The sequence below is a fragment of the Carassius gibelio genome, chromosome B24 (assembly GCF_023724105.1).
Source record: "Carassius gibelio isolate Cgi1373 ecotype wild population from Czech Republic chromosome B24, carGib1.2-hapl.c, whole genome shotgun sequence".
Taxonomy (NCBI): Eukaryota; Metazoa; Chordata; class Actinopteri; order Cypriniformes; family Cyprinidae; genus Carassius; species Carassius gibelio.
Genome location: NC_068419.1, coordinates 9,854,221 through 9,877,968, shown reverse-complemented (window position 1 = coordinate 9,877,968; position 23,748 = coordinate 9,854,221). Strand labels below are relative to the sequence as shown.

At 35.8% G+C, this 23,748-nt stretch overlaps 1 protein-coding gene across 2 annotated transcripts in view; it reads right to left on the bottom strand.

Annotated features, from left to right (window-relative positions):
* The window catches only part of LOC128013669 (catenin delta-2-like), a 275,599-nt gene that overhangs the window by 38,239 nt on the left and 213,612 nt on the right, over positions 1-23,748 (bottom strand). For both annotated transcript variants that reach the window (XM_052596797.1, XM_052596796.1), the window contains exons 12-13: positions 20,370-20,553; positions 4,272-4,389 (exon numbers count right to left, since the gene is read on the bottom strand). In XM_052596797.1, the coding sequence (XP_052452757.1) occupies positions 4,272-4,389; positions 20,370-20,553 (302 nt within the window). The remainder of the gene's footprint in view (positions 1-4,271; positions 4,390-20,369; positions 20,554-23,748) is intronic.

Below are 23,748 nucleotides of genomic sequence, written 5' to 3'. Positions count from 1 at the left end.
TCAGCTAATTCTAGGTCTGAGACAAGAGGAAACATACATTAGTTTACACACACACACACACACACACACAAAACATGCACACAGGTCTGCATACACTTCTTGTGCCATCGTAATGATTAGCAAGTGTTCAGAAAAAAACTGTCATTTCAGAATGTGTCTCAAACTACTGGCTTGCAAGATTTCATTTAATTTTAGTTCAAAATTAAATTCAACCTCTTAAGATTTAGTAGTTTTTCCTGAAATTTGGCCTGCAAAGCAGTTTCTCTAAAGGACCGCTGAAGAAAAAAATAGTCAAATAAAATAAAGTCAAATATATATATATATATATATATATATATATACCTCAATTGTTTTTGCCTTTGAAACAACGAAATAAAATTAAAATTATAACTCAAATTTGTGGATGTAAAAAAACAACAACATGTATTTACTTAAACAAATTAGATGATTTGACATTAATATCCCTGTTTTAGAGGAAGACACGTTTAGGGCCTGTCAAAGACAGCAAATCTACATCCTACAGTTTTTAAGACCCAGTATTCTTCTATCTTGCCCTTGTATTTTCCTCTCTCATGTCTCTTTTTCATTTCATCTAACTTTCTCATTTCCTCTTTCTCCGTCTTTCTCTGAGTGTTGGCTGGGAGTATATATGAAAGTACTTAATTATATGTCTGACACGGTCTCCCATTTAAATGTGATTAAAGGATATACTTGCAGATGGGGAAAAATGACCAGCCAAATCCATTGGCTCACACTCCATTTAACAGGGCATTACAAGGAGACACAGCACAGCAGGCACAATGCTTGACAGCAGAAAATAGAAAATAAATGCTCGCAAAATGATGATGAAAAATGACCATTTTTCTCAATCTCCATGTTTTTTCTTTTTTTTCCCTTTTATGGAACGAGGAGGACCATGCCCTACACAAACAAAAATAATGACTGTAATCAGAGAAACGCTCAGAGAATTATGCACTGGCATTTCAGACGTACAGAAACATATTGACTTACAAAAACCCAGACAAGGCTGACCTTGCTTTCTTCATGGTTTTTAAGGAAAACAAAACAAGTCCTGCTGAAGTTTTCCCAGAAATGTGCCAGGTATTGAATATCGCACCTGGTGAAATTTGGGGCAGCACCATCTCTCTTACTGTTAGCAGTTTATAAGGTCCCCATTTCAAATGTTAAAGTCAACAGAAGGGAGCTTGACCAACCACAGGTTAACAGCACATTAAGACCATTGGCTTTCAGCAATTATAGCTCTCCTGGGCTATCTCCTGGCCAAAACAGCTCTGGGCACATCACCACACACAAAGAAATTGGAGTGATTAGGGTGATTGCCCTTTTTCGAGGCCAGTGTGATGGGTAAAATGGTCGCTGTTGCTTTTTTGAGTGTTTGTAATGTGTTAAAGCACATTAATGGATGAAAAAGAGGGCTTAGTTCTCTAAAATGAGCTAAATGGACATGTATAGGGAAGAAGAAAAGGTGTTACCACAGGCTGGAGGTGCACTTACAGAATTTGTATTTTTACATTTAGACGAAATTCAAAAGGTCACAGGAAAATGGGGACAAATGGCTTATTGGTGTGCTTTTAACTCTCAAGTGCTTCAATATGCCTGATGTTTTTTTGCTCTGACTTATATTTTGAGAGCAACGTTATACAACGAGAAGTGTCTGGATATCAGATTTTTAGCAACGCATGCATAAAAACAAAGTATACATTCTTATACTAAACTATTCCTTTAATATAGCGCCCACCAATGTTCAAATGAAACCTATGATATTGTTTTAGCTTACCAGTTTTAAATAGGAAAGTATACTTTGGTTTTACATTTACATTACATTAATGCATTTGGCAGACACTTTTATCCACAGCGACTTAAAGTGCATTTAGTCTATACAATTATCAGTATGCTTTTTACATGTTCTCTAAGGTAAAAGGGCAAACACATTTTTCGGTCCCACTTTATTTTAAGTGGCCGTAACTAACTACTATTTACTTACATGTAAATTAAGCAATTGGTACAATGGACTTTCTGTTAACATACATGCTTTTACATTGTACTTATATTTAATAAAATACCTGTTTGTAATTCAATCTGTAAGTATTTTCTGTAATTACATTGATAATGACTCTGTTGACCTATCCCTTACACTTTAACTCACCCTTAAACCTACCCATACCACCAAACCTGTTCCTAACTTTACCCATATCCCACCTCAATAGCAGAAAAAGTGTTTTGCAATACAATATAAACACAAAAAATAAATTGTTTTGTGTAAGTACACAGTAGTTAGGGCCATTTAATATAAAGTGGGACCTTTTCTACTAAGCTCGTTTACTTAGATTGCATGTTTCTTGAATTTTTTTGCACTAATTTTCAAGACTCCAGTGTCAACACTTAGGTGGCCTGTTGTTTCACAGACTAAAAGAAATGGATGAGATGGATAAACAACAACAAAGTACTGACATGATGCCTGCGCTGACAAGCACTTGTGTGAGGGGGTTTAGAGACATCACAACTTTAGTTTAAATGAGTACAGAAACACTTTTATCACAAGTAACTTCTGGAGAGGCATGGAAGCTTTCTAGTGCATGTGTGTCTAGAGTCTGTGTTTGACCATGCTCAAAATCGAGTACACTTTGAAAGGCTATGTGCTCAGTTGTATGGATATAAGTGTTCATGTGAAAACTGAAGTACACTTCAAATGACGTTTGTTGCACATAACTATCACAGTATGCATAAAAACGGGAACATTGCACGAACTGTCTTGATATATGATGAAATTTAAGTTTGTGAACTTGTTACAGAAAGAGAATTCAGATACAAAACCCTGAAGAGAGTTTAGCATTAAAAAATTTTTTTTAGGCCCTATCTCACCAGGAGAGAAATTGGTCAGGGCTGTCCACTCTTTGTCGTAAAATTCCAAATAGTTATGTAGCTGAATACTTTAAACAATATATTAACTATAATAATAACTATGTACAGCTGGTAAACTAAGAACAATGGCGTAGGTTTCATTTGAACATTGGTAGAAGTTATTAACTCTTTCCCGCCAAACACAGAATTTTCCAGGTTTCCATGTTTTCAATGTTATTCAACCAGGGGTACTATTACGCATCTCCTGAATGAGTCCAGAACGTACAGGCGTGGAAGACACAGAAACGAGTGATCTCATATGTAAGCATATGGAAAATAAGATGATCATCAATATAAAAACAGCACATAAATTAAAACTAATGTTACAGAGTGAAATGTCAATCTAGAAAGTGGTAAAGGACTGTGCAAGCTTTGGGGGTGCTGATAGAAGCAATCTAACTGCATCTTTGCTTTGATTATCACACTGAATATGATCCAGATGTGGTTTATGATAAAAATGCAATTTTTAATGTTGCATTTTTTATTAAACTTATCTACAATCAAGTTTTTAAATAAGGATTGATGCTAGAATAGAACAGATTTTTTTTTTTTTTGAGGCTCTATTCTTTTTCTATTTCTTTTTCTTAAATGCTGGTGGTGGCTGTCAACTTTTTTAAAAAGCGCTGGGGGGCATCTTTCATCAGTTTACTCATGTCATTCTAAACCTGTATGACTTTTCTTCTGTGGAAACACAAAACAAGATAATTAAAAAAAAATGCTTCAATTCCATGAAATTAAAGTCAGTGGGTCCGGTATTGGTTTGGACATTTAGAGGTTTCTCAAAACATCTTCTTTTGTGTCCTGTAGAAGAAGGAAAGTCATACAGGTTTGTAACGACATGACGGAGAGTGAAATTAATAATAATAATAAAAAAACATTTTTACACATTTTTCACAGTACATACAGCCTATAAAGCCTTAAGAGATATTACAAGAAATTCAAGTACACTATTTTTTATTAGCCATGCTGTGAGTTTGGAAACTGTGAAGAGAGGTGGTTGAGAGGGCACCGCGGGGGATTCAGACAGCAGGAATTGTGGGAAAGTTGGAATGCACGCAAGTCTGAAAATGACCAGAGGGAAAGAACTGTGCCGCGCTCCAGCATCCACACGCACTGCTCTTCAATTCTCATTAGGACGGATGCATCTCCTGCGCTCTGCTATTAGCACGCTGGGCCTAACGGAGGGCTGCCAGTTAAATCATGATTAAAGAATGCCATTTAGAAGAGCTAGCCTTTCGCAACCTTTAGAGGGCAGCCAACCACAGAGCTGTTTATTTGTTGCAGACATTCACACACACTCACAGACGTAAAAACTTTTACCACAGGTTGATGCCAGGAGGAAAACATACCTTGCTATCAATCTCGCTGCTTCCGAGGGAAGTCTGGATGACGAAAAGCAGCGTGTCAGTCAGACCCTCGCATTCTCTCATGCGCCGCCGAGCCTCCTCTCCTGCCGAACTCACATTCCTGGGAGAGAGATGGAGAGAGGGAAGCACAGGTCAGTGATGAGTGCATTAAATCAGGGAGATTCAATCACACGGGAGCAGATTCCCTCTGGGCATACAACCCGCTTTACACCATACCACTGTGACAAACAAAATGCTAATGTTTCACTTTTCACGAGTCGCCCAAACAAATCCTCCCACCTCTGACATGTATTAATATATAAATCTATTAGTCTTCAGGGGGAGGAACACTGACACTGTTAGATATCTGACTGTTTATTTTAAACAGTAGAACAATGGGAGAGAAAGAAATGGATATTGGAGTCATTTCAATTGGATAATCCAATAAGGATACTTATTATTCTGTTTATTGAAAAAATCAATCAGGTGTACACTGCTGAATATGGACGAGGAATGAATATAATAGGCTTATTATACAAACCCAAACACTGTTCTAACCAGATGCAACAGCTGCAAGTTTCCAGCAATTTCTCTGCCAACGCTAAAAGTGAAAACACTGTACAATTGGACAGATCCCATCAGATTGGCTTATCAAGACATGATGTGGTCATGGCGGTTTAGGACAAACACGTTTAAGATTTATTGCTTGTCGTGCCTGGTTAGGACTTTCTGTAATGCAATGTCTCTGTGCAAATGAGACAACAGCAGGCATTAACACTCCATCCACATGTCTATTAGAAACACAATAACAGTAAATCATAGTTCTATTAAAGGCTTTATTCCACATCATATCAATGTACTGAAAATAGTTTGATTCTAGCTAAAAACTCCCTTGTGTGTTGGACTGAAAGAATATGAAAGATGTGTGTCTCTATGCCACACCATATGAAACTGCCTTAGGGAAAACGGCCCACTCGTAATAGGAAAAATTCACTCCCATCAACTGTAATGGGAAACAGGATAGATTACACCGCGCAAGATTTACATTTCTATATTCACCAGAACTGAATCAATTGCTATGTATCATTTATTAGAATTGCCTCGTCTCCTCCTCTATAATGCATGAATATACCTGAAAAGGCATTGGAAATACATAATTTAGCCTGCATATGGAGGGTTTGAATTACAAACTTATCTATTTAGTTCCTTTATGGCCCTGCTTTATTATTTCATTAATTATTCAACAGGCTTGACAGAACCAGCTTTGGAATTTAAGACCTATAAGTGTTACATCCAATTTGTTGAGCAAGGCTTCATCAAAAAGTCATGTGAGGAGGCACGGCTTACAGAAACACTCATGTCACAACAGACAAGTTTCATTTGAATGAAGAAATTACTATTTCATTACAACAGACACCAGAGGAATGAGTCACGTGCCCAATCACTGGATGTTTATGATGTCAGGCATTGAACACCTGAATGTGGTAGTACATCAAAAAATCTTTAATATTAATTATAGCTTAGTCAGACAAAGTCATAACTCTTAAAGGTATCTCGACACTTCCTGTACTGGCCAAGGTCTAGCTCTCTTTGATTGGGTGCCTTGGGGAATGTGAGCCTATCGATATCCTTTCTTTATTTTTTTGTTTGTGTATTGCATTCTAGGCAATTAATGACAGTTATTAATGTGCTTGTGTGAGAATAAACACACTAATTAGTCATGTCACCCTTTTCTTATGATCCATCGTAGAAGGAAAAGCATGTAGTTGTTGGTATGGAACAAATCAGGATGAGCACAGAAGAAATGGGGCATGAGAACGTTATCACTCCTACCGAAGAAACACACCAGAGACCAAAAATATGACATCCAAAAATGTAAAATGTTATATAATTACAATAGGAAGTAATGTCACAATTTCAGATTTCCATGCAAGCTGTCTATAAGTGACAGACATGGATATTATCTTCATCGGCTTCTTGTCAGACTTAAAGATCAACCAATTCCCCTATAAATAGATAATGGACATTTTATATTTTCCATTTTTGAGATCATTTTAAGTAAAAATTATTTTGGTGTATATATATATATATATATATATATATATATATATATATATATATGTCCTTTCAGCTGTGGCAGTTAGCTGACTGTTACATTAGATTAAATTATAATTAAAAACAGATAATGAAACATAATATTCCTGACTTGACTTCACTTGCTCTATTAAATTAAGGTAAAAAAGCCAAATATGTAAATATATACATAAATATATACACAGACAAACATACAAACACAGACCCTACTCAGAATCAGAAAATTTGATCTAAATTGGATGTATTTAGTTATAAATATTTTTATATATTTTACAAATTTAGCAGTTTATATATTACATACTTAATATATAACACACACACACACACACAGGTTTTTAGTGAATTACAAAAAAAAATTAACTAAATTACATATATAAATATAAAAAAATGATTTCCTTTTTCTATGTCAAATAACGGAGGAACGTAAAGAGAGCGCTGGAAACGCACAAGTCAGCAATATTTCTTATTTATTGGCATGACATTTCGTGCAGAATAACAAACAGCAACAGGAGTGCAACATTCTTGAAAAAATATATATGCAGAGGGGACGGCTGCCATGACAAAAGAAAAACATCACTGCAGGCTTCAACCCGGCTGGATTTATGATTTAGACAATTCAAAAATCTCCAAGATTATTTTAAATAATGATTCAATCCCTTTCAAACAACTGTTCAAAAATGAAACTTTAAATGGACTTGAGAACGGGCCATGTGTGTTTTTTATTGAACGTAACCGACACTTAGGCTAGGCGGCACTAGGCAGGCATAATAAAATGCGCAAAAAGGCAAGGGCCATTATAAATTTATTAGACAGGAAAACAAGTCGATCAACATTTTCGGGGTCCAGAGCAGAGCGTTTTTTATTTACTATATGTCCAGCTGTCGAGAAGACACGCTCCGACCAAACTGATGTCCCAGGGACACTCAGGTACAGCTGCGCAAGGTGGGGGTATTACTGCCAATTTTCCACCACAAAAGCCGGTCACTGTCAGCTTGCAATGGTCCTTTTCATAACTCAGAATCTCCTGCAACTAGATGCACGAATGAGGCGCATTCATATCTACCACGTCGCGAGACGTCCAGACGTGCGTAAACGCGTCTTTACATTGACTTAACATTGAAATCATTCGCGCCAGACGCTATATTCTTGTTTGGTGTGAAAGCAGCATAAGAGGTCACTTTCGACATCTCTGGGTCTTATAGAAGTAAAATTGCTGGTATTTTCTGTCTAACTTTCGCAACGCATACTGCACTTTGGGAATTCTTTTTTTTTTTCTGCTTGTTTGTTACGTCTATATTTTTTTATTGTTTAATTCTTTTAAAATTAATAGTGCACATATTTGGTTAAAATCGATTCCCTATTTTCATTTTCGAAACTTTTTTTGGTTGGTCCGATCGATTGTGCAATCGATTTTCGAACTAAAAGTGACAAAGTGTATATATATATATATATATATATATATATATATATATATATATATATATATATATATATATATATACACACTTTGTTTTGTTTTGTTTTATACTGTCTTTTCCAAAAGCAAACATAGAGACATGTTTCCCACTCCTGCACATCGTCTTCTCTTGTGCACTGCATGAAAACTTCACCAAAAGTCATTTTTGCTTTGTCCACTGTTATAGTGTCATCATCAATAATTCAAGAAGTTTGTGCCAATTTGTTTTGGTCACAGAGGCATGTGCGCATGCAGTTGTGTGGTTCACTTCCCGCATTTATAAATGAGTGTAAGCCATCAAAATGATCTATTGAGACGTTCCCTGTGACATTAGCAGAGGATCTAGCTTTCAATTTAAAATGAGTATGAACAGACTTTATTTTGAAATATTAGGAAGCTTTTTTTACAGACTGTTATATGGCAGAGATTAATTTTAAATAATCAGATGGAAATTTGACCAAAAGCATAGCATCTGTGTTTTCCAACATCTGGTTTGGGTAGTCTTAGTCTCTTGGTTATGAATAGTAATGTCTCATCATTTATGTCTCCCGCATAACTGTTTTATTGCATAAAGGGGAGGCAAGCATTGGGAGCCCAGAGCTCTTCTCAGCCTGATGTGCATTAGCATAACCTTTGATTAACTTTTTTCCCATATGGCCTTTGTGGTGTTTGGATGTTTAATTTCCCACACAAAGGGCTGCATTGAGCCTTCCATTAAGTGAGAACAGCACTGATTCATGCCAAGAACTGAGCTCGGATGTCCATGGATAAAGCGTTTTATTGACCTGAGTTTCTCTACTTGTTTACAGCAGTTTAAGTAGTGTTATTTTACAGTAAGTCACATATAAAAGTATACAAATGCTTGTATTATATAACAAAATATTGTTTTATATATATATTATATATCACATTTTTACACACACACACACACACACACACACACACGCATGCACGCACACACACACACACACACACACAACATTTAATTAGCAGATAATACATTTTATTTATATTACATATTTTTTTAGATACAATATTTAATATATTTAAGTTGCCACATCATATCTAAATTCATTAAAAATACCTTATTATTTTTAAGCAGTGATATCACATATTTTTTTTATTTTAAGTAACCTAAAATTAGATCATTAATGAAATAATACAAACAAAACTTTTATATAATTAATTTAGAATACAAATAATTAAGCAGATTAATTTAACAGTTCCCTGATTTTGCACAGTCTAAAAGTAAAGATATCCAAAATATATATATATATATTTTTAATCCAAAACATTTGACTCCAATAGACTTCCAGATCTAGAAGTCATTCTGGGTTATTAACCAGTCAAATGAGTCTCATTAACAGCACACAGGGAACATTAATAGGAAGTGAGGAGACCTCAGGGTTTGAGTTCCTCCGTAAACAGAGTCCATGAATATTTTCTCCCTCTTCTGCCTGCACAAGCCCCAATTAGCATTTCACTTCCCATTGGCCTCCTTCCCCCATTTCTTCTTGGCTCACAGCAGGTTTGTGAATCCATCAAACTCTTCCCAGCCTGTAGGAAAGGGTGTCCTGAGCCCTGTAATTGAGACCGAGCTCAGAGAGATGATTCACTTGTGATGGTGAGTGATGGATGTGACTGAGGGTGGGTCTGCTTGGCAGGAACGTAGATGATGCATCATGCGGGCCAAGAGGAGAAAAAGAGAAATTGTTTCATTACTTTTCAAGGTGTGTCACGCTGAACTGATATCAGAGAGGGGGAGAGGGAGGGCAGCAATTAGAGGGTGGCGGCAGCTTGATTTATCAGAGCATCATTTTGATGGAGTATTCCAAAATGATGGAATTATTTAATAAATCCCCCTCGGCTGATGCTGCGCAGGGTAATCTGATGCTGACAGGGCAGAAGTGCAAAGTGCCTGAGATTGTCCATAAAGCATTTCGGTGTGAATATTCGGCTGGTGGAGAACAGCTATACGCCTACAGATGAGCATGAAAGGAGCGCTGCAGAACTCTGTGCTGAGTGAGGATGGGTAAAAAATTTACACTACTCTCCATATAAGATATCATGACACTTCAACGGGTGGTATTATTACATAACTCAAATACACAATGGCCATTTATTTATTATTAATTATTACCTTTGTGTGACTACAATTACATCCTTCTCACCTAATAAAATATTAAAGTTATTAAATTTTATAGATTCTAAAATAAAGTTGATTAAAGAATACATTGAATTGATGTTAAAGAATACATTGAATTGTAATGAGGTTTAAACAACAACAATAACAGTAATACAAGTAGTAGTTATAAGAAATGAATAATATAATAATTAAAATAATAATTAAAAAACACATTAATGTAATATCAATTTATTTGATTAATCATTAGCATCACATCACTCCAGTCTCCTCTCATAATAAAATATGTAAATAAATAATTAAATAATAATAGTAATTATTATTGTTGTTGTTAAAAATATTTTATAGCGCAAATACATAATGTCCATTTATCTTACTACTAATTAGCTTTGTATCACTCCAGTCACTTCTCACAAAACAGAATAAACAATTAAAAAATTAATAAATAATAAAATAAAGCTAACAATTAATACACAAATGGACATTAAAAAATGAGATAATATAATAATAATAATAATAATAATAATAATAATAATAATAATAGGAAGGCATAATAATGTATATGGCTGTCTGGCTGAGAATCACACAAATAAACTCCCCCGCTGCTTAATCAATAAAATAGCTTTTACAACTGAAAAGCTGCATTACTTAAGTCCGGCAGTGCCTTCCCACTGCTGCGCTATTTGTAGCAATACACTGCTGAGAGAGCCACAGGTAATCACACACAAACACACACAACCTTCAAAACATCCCAAACCACAATGCTAGCTCTAAAAGTTTGCTTTTAAATTAATAACAGAGACTTGGGTCATTTGAATATTGAGTCTTTTGAGCTAGCGATGGCTGTAAAATGCTTGAACAGTGTAGTAAGAAAGCATTTCTACAGACAGAAGTGCTTGAAAACCTGAAAATTGTGTTGAAATAAACAGAACGCTGGACTCTAAATTGCTGAATTTTTTAAATTAACTTGAAATTAACTTTGTACGTTCAGTCAATCAATTCAGTGGTCCGATTTCAATTACGAAAGTGTTTAACAGTTACCTAATGTTGGTCAACGCAAATGAAAAGCACTGCAATTAGCATCATGACTGAGGCTGAAGACGTACATGAGGTCACATGACTCACTATGATTCGTCAGGTGTGCCCTGGCTAATTTTCCACAATTAATGAGCCCTTTATATTTTATTGCTTATTCATTTACTTTAATTTCCGTCACTCGCACACTCCATCTAATTAATTAGCATAATTTGTTAGCAAATTGCTTATTGAACAATTAGTGCTCTTTTCAATCAAGCACACCTTAAAAATTCCTTACAAGGAGAAACGTCTGTGCCTCAGTGTTCTAATGTCCTTGGGTAAATATTCAACAGCTACCATGTGGCTCTTGTAAAAATAAACTCAAAACACTCACACAGCTGGTGACTACTGGGAATACAGAGGAAATGTCATCGTCAGACTTAGTATTTGAAGACTTAAGACTTTCTAAACCTTGTCTGCAAGAAGCAGATTTTGACAGATTGTCTGTTTAGATGAATTTGTGAGGTTTCATGATAGCAGCCAGAATGAAGACATGCCAGGTCTCTAGTTGGCTCACACTAGGGGTGGAGGGGTCATCACGGCTACAGAAGCCAAATGGCAAGGTGAGCTAGTGGCACCTAAACATCTGGAGCACCAACAGCACAATTTCCCCTTCCAGCAGTCCAACATGGACCTCCACAGCTGCTTAAATACTGAACACAATCACCTGCTGTGAGACAAGAGCTGCTTCAGTGTCTAAACAGTGTTTATCTCAGCAATGACTGAGCCAAAAAAAACTGAACCATAATTAAATTGCTTTTAAACATATATTTGTTTAAAAATACAGTAAAAAACAGTATTACTAAGATGGTAAAGTATTACTTGTGATGGTAAAGCTGCACTTTCAGCAGGCATTACTTCAGTCTTCAGTTTTACATGATTCTACAGAAATCATGCCTTAAAATGCCTTAAAGGGTTAGTTCACCAAAAAAGGAAAATTATGTCATTAATGACTCACCCTCATGTCATTCCAAACCGTGAGACCTCCGTTCTTCAGAGCACAGTTTAAGATATCTTAGATTTAGTCCGAGAGCTTTCTGTCCCTCCAATGAAAATGTATGTATGGCATACTCTCCATGTCCAGAAAGGTAATAAAAACATCATCAAAGTAGTCCATGTGACATCAGAGAATCAGTTAGAATTTTTTGAAGCATCGAAAATATTTTGGTCCAAAAATAGCAAAAACTATGAATTTATTCAGCAATGTTGGACTGTTAATAACACTGCAGTTTAGTGATATCCGGTTCACGAACGAATCATACGATTTAACCGGTTCTTCATGAACCAGTTCACCAAATCGAACTGAATCATTTGAAACAAGCATTAATCCACTAAGCATTAATCCACAAATTACTTAAGCTGTTAATTTTTTTTTTTGCACAGAATCAGTTCATTTGCACAGAATCAGTTCAGAATCAATCATCAAAAGAACCAGTTCTGTGTGTCAAATTTGCTTCACACTGAATCACACATGCGCAGTATCATCAGCTCCTCTGTTCTCGAATCGGACGTGTCCGACAGAAACGGTTCTTGGTTCAGTGTACTGGTGATCCGAAAACCAATGCAACCGGTTCTTGACTCGAGAACGAGTCAATCTTTCGTTCGTTATCTGGCTTGGCTCGGTGTTCATCTTCAGTTCTCTCTTCACAGCAGTTCAGTCAGTGTACTGTTTTTGTAAATGAATTACTCCAGGATATTGGTTTATTTTAACTCAGAGGGAGTGTCAGACACATTAAAAAAGTTAACAGCTGAAGTTATTTGTAGATTAATGCTTATTGGAGACACGAACTGTTTCAAACGATTCAGTTCGATTTGGTGAACTGGTTCAAGAAGATCCGGTTACATCGAGTGATTCGTTCACGAACCAGATATCACTACATTGCAGTGTTGTGAATGTGCTCATAACAGACCCGGAAGGGAAGACAATGCTGAGTAGTTTTTGCTATTTTTGGACCAAAATGTATTTTCAATGCTTCAACAAATTGTATCTGACCCTCTGATGTCACATGGACTACTTTGATTATGTTTTTATTACCTTTCTGGACATGGACAGTATACCACACATACATTTTCAATGGAGGGACAGAAAGATCTCGGACTAAATCTAAAATATCTTAAACTGTGTTCCGAAGATGAACAGAGGTCTCACGGGTTTGGAACGACATGAGGGTAAGTTATTAATGACATAATTTTCATTTTTGGGTGAACTAACCCTTTAAGATTACCATTATAATGTGTTATAAATACGGGCTTCATAGAAAGTATAACCAACATTTTTTAAATAATCAGTGTTGAAAACAGTTGTGGTGCTTAAAATGTGTATGGATTTTGTAGCCTTTCCATCAAATAATTAAACAAAATATTTTTTTTACTAAAAATCAGACACAATTTTAGTCAAAGTAAAATGAATTAAAATTTATTTATATGGCATTACAAACAACAGCAAAATGTAGAGGATATTTTCATCTAAAGCTAAAAATTATAACTAAAACAAAACAATAATGTATTAAATAAATTAATACAACAAACTGAAAAAATTATCTGAGTTATCAAATTAACTAGAAAAACAATGTGCAATTCATCCATGGATATGTGTCTCAAGTTTCTGCTTTCAGTAGATCTCTCAAATGACAGATTTTATTTATTTGGCAAGTATAAATGTGCTATGAAATGTTGATCGTGTATGAATAAACATCTAAGGCAAAGTGAGTCAGTGGTGCTTTAGTCATTTCCAGTAACATTCAGCACAGAACACAACAAACAAACTCCTAACAGGTCTTTAATGCGGTTTCTTGGGAGGAAATACTGAACATAGTCAGTCTAAACTCAAGTTCTCACTTTTACTATTTGATCTCACTATAGAAAAAGTGCATTTCACCTCGGAGACAATACCTCAGTCAACATTTGACGGTTGGAGGGAAGATCTGACACAATTACGAAAGGAAAAGATTTGTAAGAGTGGGCAGCCGTTCAGGTTCGATTAAGATCCTGCTGACAGTTGGTGAGCTGCCAAACCTAAACAAAGCGTGGAGCTGTTTAACTGTGTAAATGGCTGATTCATCCATTCACTGAAGTATGACAGAGAAAGCGAGAAGGAAAATCCAATGTTGTGATGCCTTTTTGGAATGTCATGAGGGATTGTGTTTTGAGTCTGAGAAAATCTCTTTCTATTAGATAGATTTTTGAGCCCACAGAGACCCGCAGGTTTCAGAAATTTGATTTCTGCTTGTGGAAGTGATTTACAGCAGCAGTGTGTCAAACTCCCATTGGGATGAGGCTCAATTCCAAAAACACTGCTTCACTGATTTTCAATGGCTTGCTCAAGTGTTCCCGCCTCCAAAAGAGAGAAAAAATCCCACCCTGACGAACATCATCAATCTGAATTGAAGTATTTCATTGAAGAAATGGAGAGAAATTGACAACTCGACTGTCTCCAAAGTGATACCCAGAAGAGACAGTGAGAACGTAATGTAAAAACCTCAGTCAAATTATCTTGAATTTGTTTTCCAGGCCACCTGAATTGTTTGAAGCAAAGCATGCTGCATATTTCAGTTTAAATGTCCATTTTCCTTACATATTAAATAGCGCTGTTAATAATTAATCGCATCCATAATAAATATATGTGTAATGTGTATTTTTATTATGTATATATAAATACACACACATACAGTATATATTTTGAAAACATTTACACGTATATACATTTATATATTTATATTCTTATATTTTATATTATATATAAATGTTAAATATATAAACATTACATATTTTTCTTAAATATATACATGCATGTGTTTGTATTTATATATACATAATAAATATACACAGTATACACAAATTATGTAAATAAAATCTTTTGTTTTGTATGCGATTAATCACGATTAATCGTTTGACAGCACTAATATTAAACAAGTTGTAGATTGTATAGGGCAGTGCTTATGACTGATTCAAACCAGCTAACTGTCATTTGTTTGGAAAATGACTCTTGTTTTTGTTCTTAAGAGTCAGTTGTTTGTGAACTGAATTACACTGATGTAACATGTTATTCATGCAATAAAAATAACCTGTTCATAAGAGTCGTTTGCTTGTAGATCACATAACACTGGTCTCACTGTATGTTGTTATTCAATAAAAAAAACACATTCTTACGAGTCATTTACACATTTTTGATTTACTAAAAATAACTACTGTAAGTCTTACAAGCAATTTGTTCATGATTTTGAACAACATACAGTAGGTTGCACTATAGTTTTCACTTAAAATAACCACATCATATGATTGATTTGCTCATGATTCACACTTACAGCTATTGGATCATTGTGTGTTTTTGATTAAATAAAAAGAATATGTTCATAAGATTAATTTGTTTTGAATCACAATACATTGGTACAACTGCGCATTTATTATTCATTAAACAGAACTGTTCATAAGAGCCATTTGCTCACGAATCACACAACAATGATCTTATAATATGGTTTTGATTCACTCTCAGGAGCCATTTGTCTATTTCTTGGATTCAGACAATATAATTAGCATTTTTGCATAAGTTGTATGTTTTTCATTTACTAAAAATAACTACATCATATGAGTCATTTGGTCACTTGTCCCTTGTCTCACTGCATGTTTTTGATTCACTAAAATGAACCCGTTCATAAGAGTAATTTGCTTGTGAAACTAATACAGTGGTCTTGCTGTATGCTTTTCACTCACTAAAAAGAATAATTTATAAAAGTAATTTGCTTGTGAATCACACTATACTAGTCTCACTGCATGATTATGATTCTATTAAAAGAATTAGCCTTTTGCCGAGCCCCGCCCCCTAGTTACTGTTGCTACTTCTGACAAACAAATGGTCAAACACGACCAGCGCGACAGATTGCCATGACGGGAAGAGGTATACCCTTGTGTGTCAGTCACCTTTTTTGAGCAATACCTCAGAGATATCCTCCAGATCAAGGCAAAAGGGGTTAAAGTGTGCAGTGGAGGGATATATTCAAAATATAAAAATACGCAATGAAGGAGACGCGACTACTATCGAGGCTAATGCTTACCAGTCTCAAGCCAAATCTGAGAAACCCCATGACCTGTACCTCAATTGCAACAGACAAGTCATGCTCTTGCACTGCCGGGAAATTTCTCTTTCATATGTTATAGTCTATTATTGTCTATTGTGAGTAGCTATTTTGTTCAAATACAAGGGTATTTTAGCTAGCTAAACCTACATGTTCGACACATTTAACTGGGAGTGGGGCCGTCCACATGGTTTTATCCAGTGCAGGCACCGCTCACGTTGTGTTTTCGGCTTTGGGAATGGGATGAACAAAACTCCTCCAGACAATCTCTCGGGGTATCTAATGTCCGATTTACAAACGCCGGGGGCACACCGCTTCACCATCTTGTTTGGAGTCAAAGTTTGTCGGAACTGCTCACATAGTAACGGTTGCTATGATGTGTGATTGGACAATGGCCGTTTTGGGGGAGGGGCCGGCGAAAGGCTTATTGAAAAGATTGTTGAAAAACTGTGCAAACTCATAACAACTGTGCTAACTCATAACAGATGAAATAATCACAGCACATACATCTACTAAACTATCATAAGCAACTAGATGTGCGAATGAATGAAAATGTAGTAGAAGATATGTGTGGTCCACAATCACACGGTCAGCATAAGTTATACATTTCACTTTCAGAAGCGTGTGCGTATCTGACAGACTAATATGCCGAGGATGGTAATTGCCTCTTTACGGCGCTCCTACAGAAGATGACACAAGACACTGCCATTCACTCTGAGGGGTAATTCACTGCTGGAATCAGAAGCGGACTTGTTATTAAGAGAAAAAATGAAAATCGGAGGATAAAGCGACTGTTGGAGTTTGCATATCAGTGTGTATTTGCAAACAATACAGTTTTGTTCAAAATAATAGCAGTACAATGTGACTAACCAGAATAATCAAGGTTTTTAGTATATTTTTTATTGCTACGTGGCAAACAAGTTACCAGTAGGTTCAGTAGATTGTCAGAAAACAAACAAGACCCAGCATTCATGATATGCACGCTCTTAAGGCTGTGCAATTGGGCAATTAGTTGAAAGGGGTGTGTTCAAAAAAATAGCAGTGTCTACCTTTGACTGTACAAACTCAAAACTATTTTGTACAAACATTTTTTTTTTCTGGGATTTAGCAATCCTGTGAATCACTAAACTAATATTTAGTTGTACGACCACAGTTTTTTAAAACTGCTTGACATCTGTGTGGCATGGAGTCAACCAACTTGTGGCACCTCTCAGCTGTTATTCCACTCCATGATTCTTTAACAACATTCCACAATTAATTCACATTTCTTGGTTTTGCTTCAGAAACAGCATTTTTGATATCACCCCACAAGTTCTCAATTGGATTAAGGTCTGGAGATTGGGCTGGCCACTCCATAACATTAATTTTGTTGGTTTGGAACCAAGACTTTGCCCGTTTACTAGTGTGTTTTGGGTCATTGTCTTGTTGAAACAACCATTTCAAGGGCATGTCCTCTTCAGCATAGGGCAACATGACCTCTTCAAGTATTTTAACATATGCAAACTGATCCATGATCCCTGGTATGCGATAAATAGGCCCAACACCATAGTAGGAGAAACATGCCCATATCATGATGCTTGCACCTCCATGCTTCACTGTCTTCACTGTGTACTGTGGCTTGAATTCAGAGTTTGGGGGTCGTCTCACAAACTGCCTGTGGCCCTTGGACCCAAAAAGAACAATTTTACTCTCATCAGTCCACAAAATGTTCCTCCATTTCTCTTTAGGCCAGTTGATGTGTTCTTTGGCAAATTGTAACCTCTTCTGCAAATGCCTTTTTTTTAACAGAGGGACTTTGCGGGGGATTCTTGAAAATAGATTAGCTTCACACAGACGTCTTCTAACTGTCACAGTACTTACAGGTAACTCCAGACTGTCTTTGATCATCCTGGAGGTGATCATTGGCTGAGCCTTTGCCATTCTGGTTATTCTTCTATCCATTTTGATGGTTGTCTTCCGTTTTCTTCCACGTCTCTCTGGTTTTGCTCTCCATTTTAAGGCATTGGAGATCATTTTAGCTGAACAGCCTATCATTTTTTGCACCTCTTTATAGGTTTTCCCCTCTCTAATCAACTTTTTAATCAAAGTACGCTGTTCTTCTGAACAATGTCTTGAACGACCCATTTCCTCAGCTTTCAAATGCATGTTCAACAAGTGTTGGCTTCATCCTTAAATAGGGGCCACCTGATTCACACCTGTTTCTTCACAAAATTGATGACCTCAGTGATTGAATGCCACACTGCTATTTTTTTGAACACACCCCTTTCAACTAATTCAACTAATTGCCCAATTGCACAGCCTTAAGAGCGTGCATATCATGAATGCTGGGTCTCATTTGTTTTCTGAGAATCTACTGAACCTACTGGTAACTTGTTTGCCACGTAGCAATAAAAAAATATACGAAAAACCTTGATTATTCTGTTTAGTCACATTGTACTGCTATTATTTTGAACAATACTGTACATGCACATTCGTTCATGTATATTCAAAAATCTCATATAAAAGGTAAAATTACAATTGCTAACAGCTAGTTTATAGTGAAACTGCAAAACTTCTTCAAGTATGGCTTAAAAAAAGTTTCAATAGTTTAGGAAATCTTAAAAGGAAGCTGGGAAAGCAAACAAAAGCAGCATGTTCCTCTCACAGCATAGACTTTCATGTAGTTTAATACTGTGCTGTTGCTATGGATACAAGAATAAAGCCTTACATGAGACGGATACTCAACCCAAGAGAATCAACATTTTCTCAGTTATTTTTCAACCAACTCTTCACAACAAGAAGCTATGTATAAATCATAATAAGCTAGATTTGCACGCCACATAAACATCATTATGCATTATTGCATAAATCATGAATCAGATGCTTTGTGTCCTCTCGCTTCATGCAGAAGAGACAGGAGAGACGCAGTAAACCTTTACTCAACGTGACAAAGCCATACAGGTTATGATTCAGTTTTACCTGCGGGTGATCTAGAGTTACGAATGCACAGAACAGAGGTGGATGGGGGAAATGGCTTGTCAGGCTTGTTCTTCTTTCCGTATGGAACAGGAAGGAGGTGTGAAAAATCCAAAGCTCTTGTTTTTTGACAGTTCATCAAAAGGAACACATAGTTCTTAGCGGTCCAGATATGAAACTCTCTTCTCTACATCACGTGGCCAGCTGCCATAGAAACAACCACACGGTGCAAACTGCAATCTGTTCTTAATGAGAGATCTGCTGAGATCTACAATCAGTGGAGTTGTGGTTGCATCTGGATTTGTAAATGCAATCTGGGTTATAGTTTCTCAGGTATATGTGAATGAAGATAGTCTATGCTTTTAATTCAGAATTAATTCCTTTGAGGCCGAGAGCTGCTGCTTAGATGAATGGCAATTTGTGCTTTTGTTCAAAAGCTTTGGGTTGGTAAGATTTTTTGATGCTTTTGAAAGACGTTTCTTATGCTTACCATTATTAAATATAAAATATATTATAAAGAGTAATAATTTGAAATATCAAAATTGATCTGAATATTGATTTTAATATATATTTTAAAATGTCATTTATTCCTGCAATATTTTTTTGTGGAAACTACATTTTTTCATTTATCTCTCGTAGATTCTTTGATGAACAGAAAGTTCAATACATTTTACATTACATTTACATATTTAGCTGACGCTTTTATCCAAAGCGACTTACAATTGCTACATATGTCAGAGGTTGCACGCTTCTGGAGCAACTAGGGGTAAAGTGTCTTGCTCAGGGACACATTGGTGTCTCACAGTGGATTCGAACCCGGGTCTCTCACACCAAAGGCATGTGTCTTATCCACTGCGCAAACACCATTATTTTTTAGAACATCATAAATATCTTTACTGTCACTTTTGATTATTTTAATGTGTCCTTGCTTAATTTGTATTAGCTACTTTTGTATGATAATGTCAATTTTTTTCACCTTCTTCATAAGTTTATGTGTAAATCTGACATTGAGCCAGTCTTATGTAAAACACACATTCATTTCAGTGTGGCAGTTTTTGCACAAATGGATCTGTGAAAAAACCACACATACCAACACTCTGCAGTCATGTCATCCCTTTCTTTATTCTGTGAAGCATATTTATTTTCATTATATAGACAAAAACTAATATATATTGTTTTAAATTCTGCTGAAGTCTCACAGATTTGGAATGTGTAAAAATGATGAGAGAAATTTGCAGAAACTATCCTTTAAAAAAAACAAACTAAAGGAGTAAAAAAAAAAAAAAAAGCATACACAAGCTCACCTCAGGCAGCCGGTGGCATTGCGAAGAACTTGGGATGTGTGCATTTGAAGCTTGCGGTCCTCCTGATGTGGGGACACGTCCCAGGTGGAATGGGGTATGATCACGGTGTTGGTCAGGACGGCTAAAGCGTCCTGGATTATAGGCATCTTCAGAGCGTCACACGAGGACAGGTTCCACAACACACCTGCACAGGGCAAACAAATAAGCACAGCATTTACAAAAGCAAAATAGGCAGAGCCACCTATTTTACACTGTTAGTGAACCATATTTAATATCAAACTTGGGAAGGAATGAGTCACACAAAAAATAAAGTTGGCTGAAAATGTACTCACCCTCAGGCTATCCAATATGAAGATGATTTTTTTGTTCTTCAGAATAGATTTTCAGAAATTTAGCAATACATCACTTGCTCACAAACAGATCCATTGCAGTGAATGGGTGCCGTCAGAATGAGTACACAACATGACTCCAGTTCATCAATTAACATCTTGTGAAGCATAAAGCTGCATGTTTTGTAAGAAACAAATCCATCATTAAGACATTTTAACTTTAAACCATTGCTAACTTCATCCATAATGCTTTCTCCAGAGAAAAAGTAATCTAGTCTTAATCCAGAGAGAAATATCCATTTAGAAGTGAAAACAGTTCTAAACAACAACGTCTGTGGATTTTGATATGAGAGCTCAAAGGGGAATGCACTTTTTTCACTGTAGGAAGCATTATTATGGATTGTGGACTGGAATTTTGGCCAGACGAGATGGTTTAAATTAAAAAATGCCATAATAACGGAATTAATTTCTTAAAGAGAATCCACTAGTGAGCAAGTAAATGAATGCTACATTTCTGCCAATCTGTTCTGATGAACAAACAAACTCATCTTCATCTTGGATGGCCTGAGGTGAGTACTTTTTTAGCAAATTTTCATTTTTGGGTGAACTTTTACATTGCTTTTTCATTCGAGTGGGGCATACTTCGAAACCAATGCTTGAAAATGACTGCAGCAATGCACGAAAAAATAATGCTTTTGTATTATTACTCTTTCATAGGGGTAAAAAATTCATAGAACATTGTCAATTCTGTGCTTGAGCTAGCTTGAGACAGGTTTTGACAACGTCTCGCATACACTCGAAGACCCACACAAATTTAGAGCTGAAAACCGGAGGAAAAAAACAACATAATTTGACAAGCTATAGAGCCTGCGGTCTCAAATTACAATGGTGCTCTAACAGCATTTTACCAAACTCCTTCACAGCTTTGCCAAGATTCAGAGGGAGGACTAATGCAATATGATTTACTACATGCAATTCACATAAAACAACTCTTCTGTCCTGCACATCCCTTTAGATTAGATCCGAGAGATGAACAGATACAAATGCTACAACAAACAGAATTTCTTAGCTGGCTCAAAAATGTAACCTTTTTCTTACAGACTATTAAAAACATGCCAAGACTTAACATCTTTGGTACACAACATACTGTAACATGTCCCTGTTATCGTTATCACTGCTCCCATTAGAGATTCGTGAAAGCCATTCTTGCAGAAACATCATATTTGCCTCAGACAGTCATTTGATAAACAATGGAGAAGAAGAGGAGGGAGTCATTAGCATTTTAATTTTCATTTAGGAATTGATAATGACAGTGGAAGAGACTAAAATTATGTTTGTTCGGTCAAGACCTTTTGTTCTCCAACATATACATGACTTTATAATATATGCAGTTCGATGGCAGCTACAGTATGATGAAAGTGAAGGAGATAATGTATATTTGCATATATTTGTGTGGGAGGTCTGTCCTAAACTAGCAGAGATTAACCACCCATACTCATGCTGTGATCGTGGGCATAACGGTCACGTGACTGCACAGCTGTCTCCTTTATGACTGGTAAGAAAAGCCACTCATTTTCATGTTTTTGACAAGAAACAATGCACCTAATTTGGCTTTCAAACATGCTAATTACTGCCTCTCTTCCTCCAGAGCCCGAAGACAAAATTCATACAATTCTACAGTTGAATAACTATATCAACACGACTAAAGGCTTCATCAGTTTGTAAGCAAACATCTCGAGACCTGCAGACAGCTTTAATTTTCTTACATCGCCATGGAGATAAGTCACACGGAAAAGATCAAGTCAAACACACTGCATTTTGGAACACAGTATTTTCATAGCATGCAATTTAATGAACATACACTAGTATTTAAAAAGTTTGGGGTCAGTAAGATTATTATAATTTTTTTTTAAACAAAGAGATTCAAACAAAAACTGCCAAATAGTTGATCGTAGCAATTAACTTCCATAGTATGGGGGAAAAAATAAATCAAATGAATGAAAAATAAAATAAAATGCTATTGAAGTCACCGGCTATAGTCAATTGTTTGGTTTTCAATATTCTTTAAAATATCTTTATTTGTGTTCAACAGAAGACAGAAACTCATACAGGTTTGGAACAACTTGTAGATGAGTAAATGATGAGAAAATGTTTATTTTGACTTTTTTGGGGGGGAAGAGTTATAAAAAAGTTCTAATTCAAATACAGCGTTCAACAATTATTTTACCCCCCCCCCCCAAACAAAAGAAAAGAGAGAAAAAAACACACACATATATATATATATATATATATATATATATATATAAATTATAAAAAAATATAAAAATATCCTGCTCAATCAGGATCATTACTATGCCAAGCAATTACAAAAATTCAGCCACTTACACAATCGATCATTAGCTTATTTCAAGTTGAACAAGTTGAGACTCTTATTAAGGTTGTAGGAGGTCAATTTCAAGCAGTCAATACTAAAACATCCCGCAAATGAGAAATAACCAATTTAGCAATACGTGTGGCTAATTAGCCAATCCTGAGCTCATCAATATCTCACCTGAGAGAGCTCACTGTCTGAAGCTGTAATTTATCCTGACAGATGGTATATCATAGAGGACATCTTTAATTTATCCTAAACCTCCAGAACATTCTAATATCTAGCAGCTATAAGGAGAGAAGTGGATTTTTGAAGGACACATTTCGTACTAATATAAAAATATAATTATAGCCAAACAAAACCATTATGTTTTAATCAGACAACAGTGTAGTAGCTTGAATATATGCCTGCTTTTAGCATGCTCCTGTTTTATTAACGTCACTTTACATTATTTTGGCTGATGCATAACTACAACTCTCAATGCAGCTGGAAGCATTAATAAATTTGTTGAAATATTTCAGAAACAAACATTCCAGGGAAAGGTCAATGACTTGCTCAAATTCTGAAAATGTACATTATATTTATTTCTCAGATGCTTTTAGACAAAGTGACAAAAAATACTAGCAGTGTTTAAATGGAGAATTTTAAGAGATTTAACAAAGCTTTCATAGTGATTGCC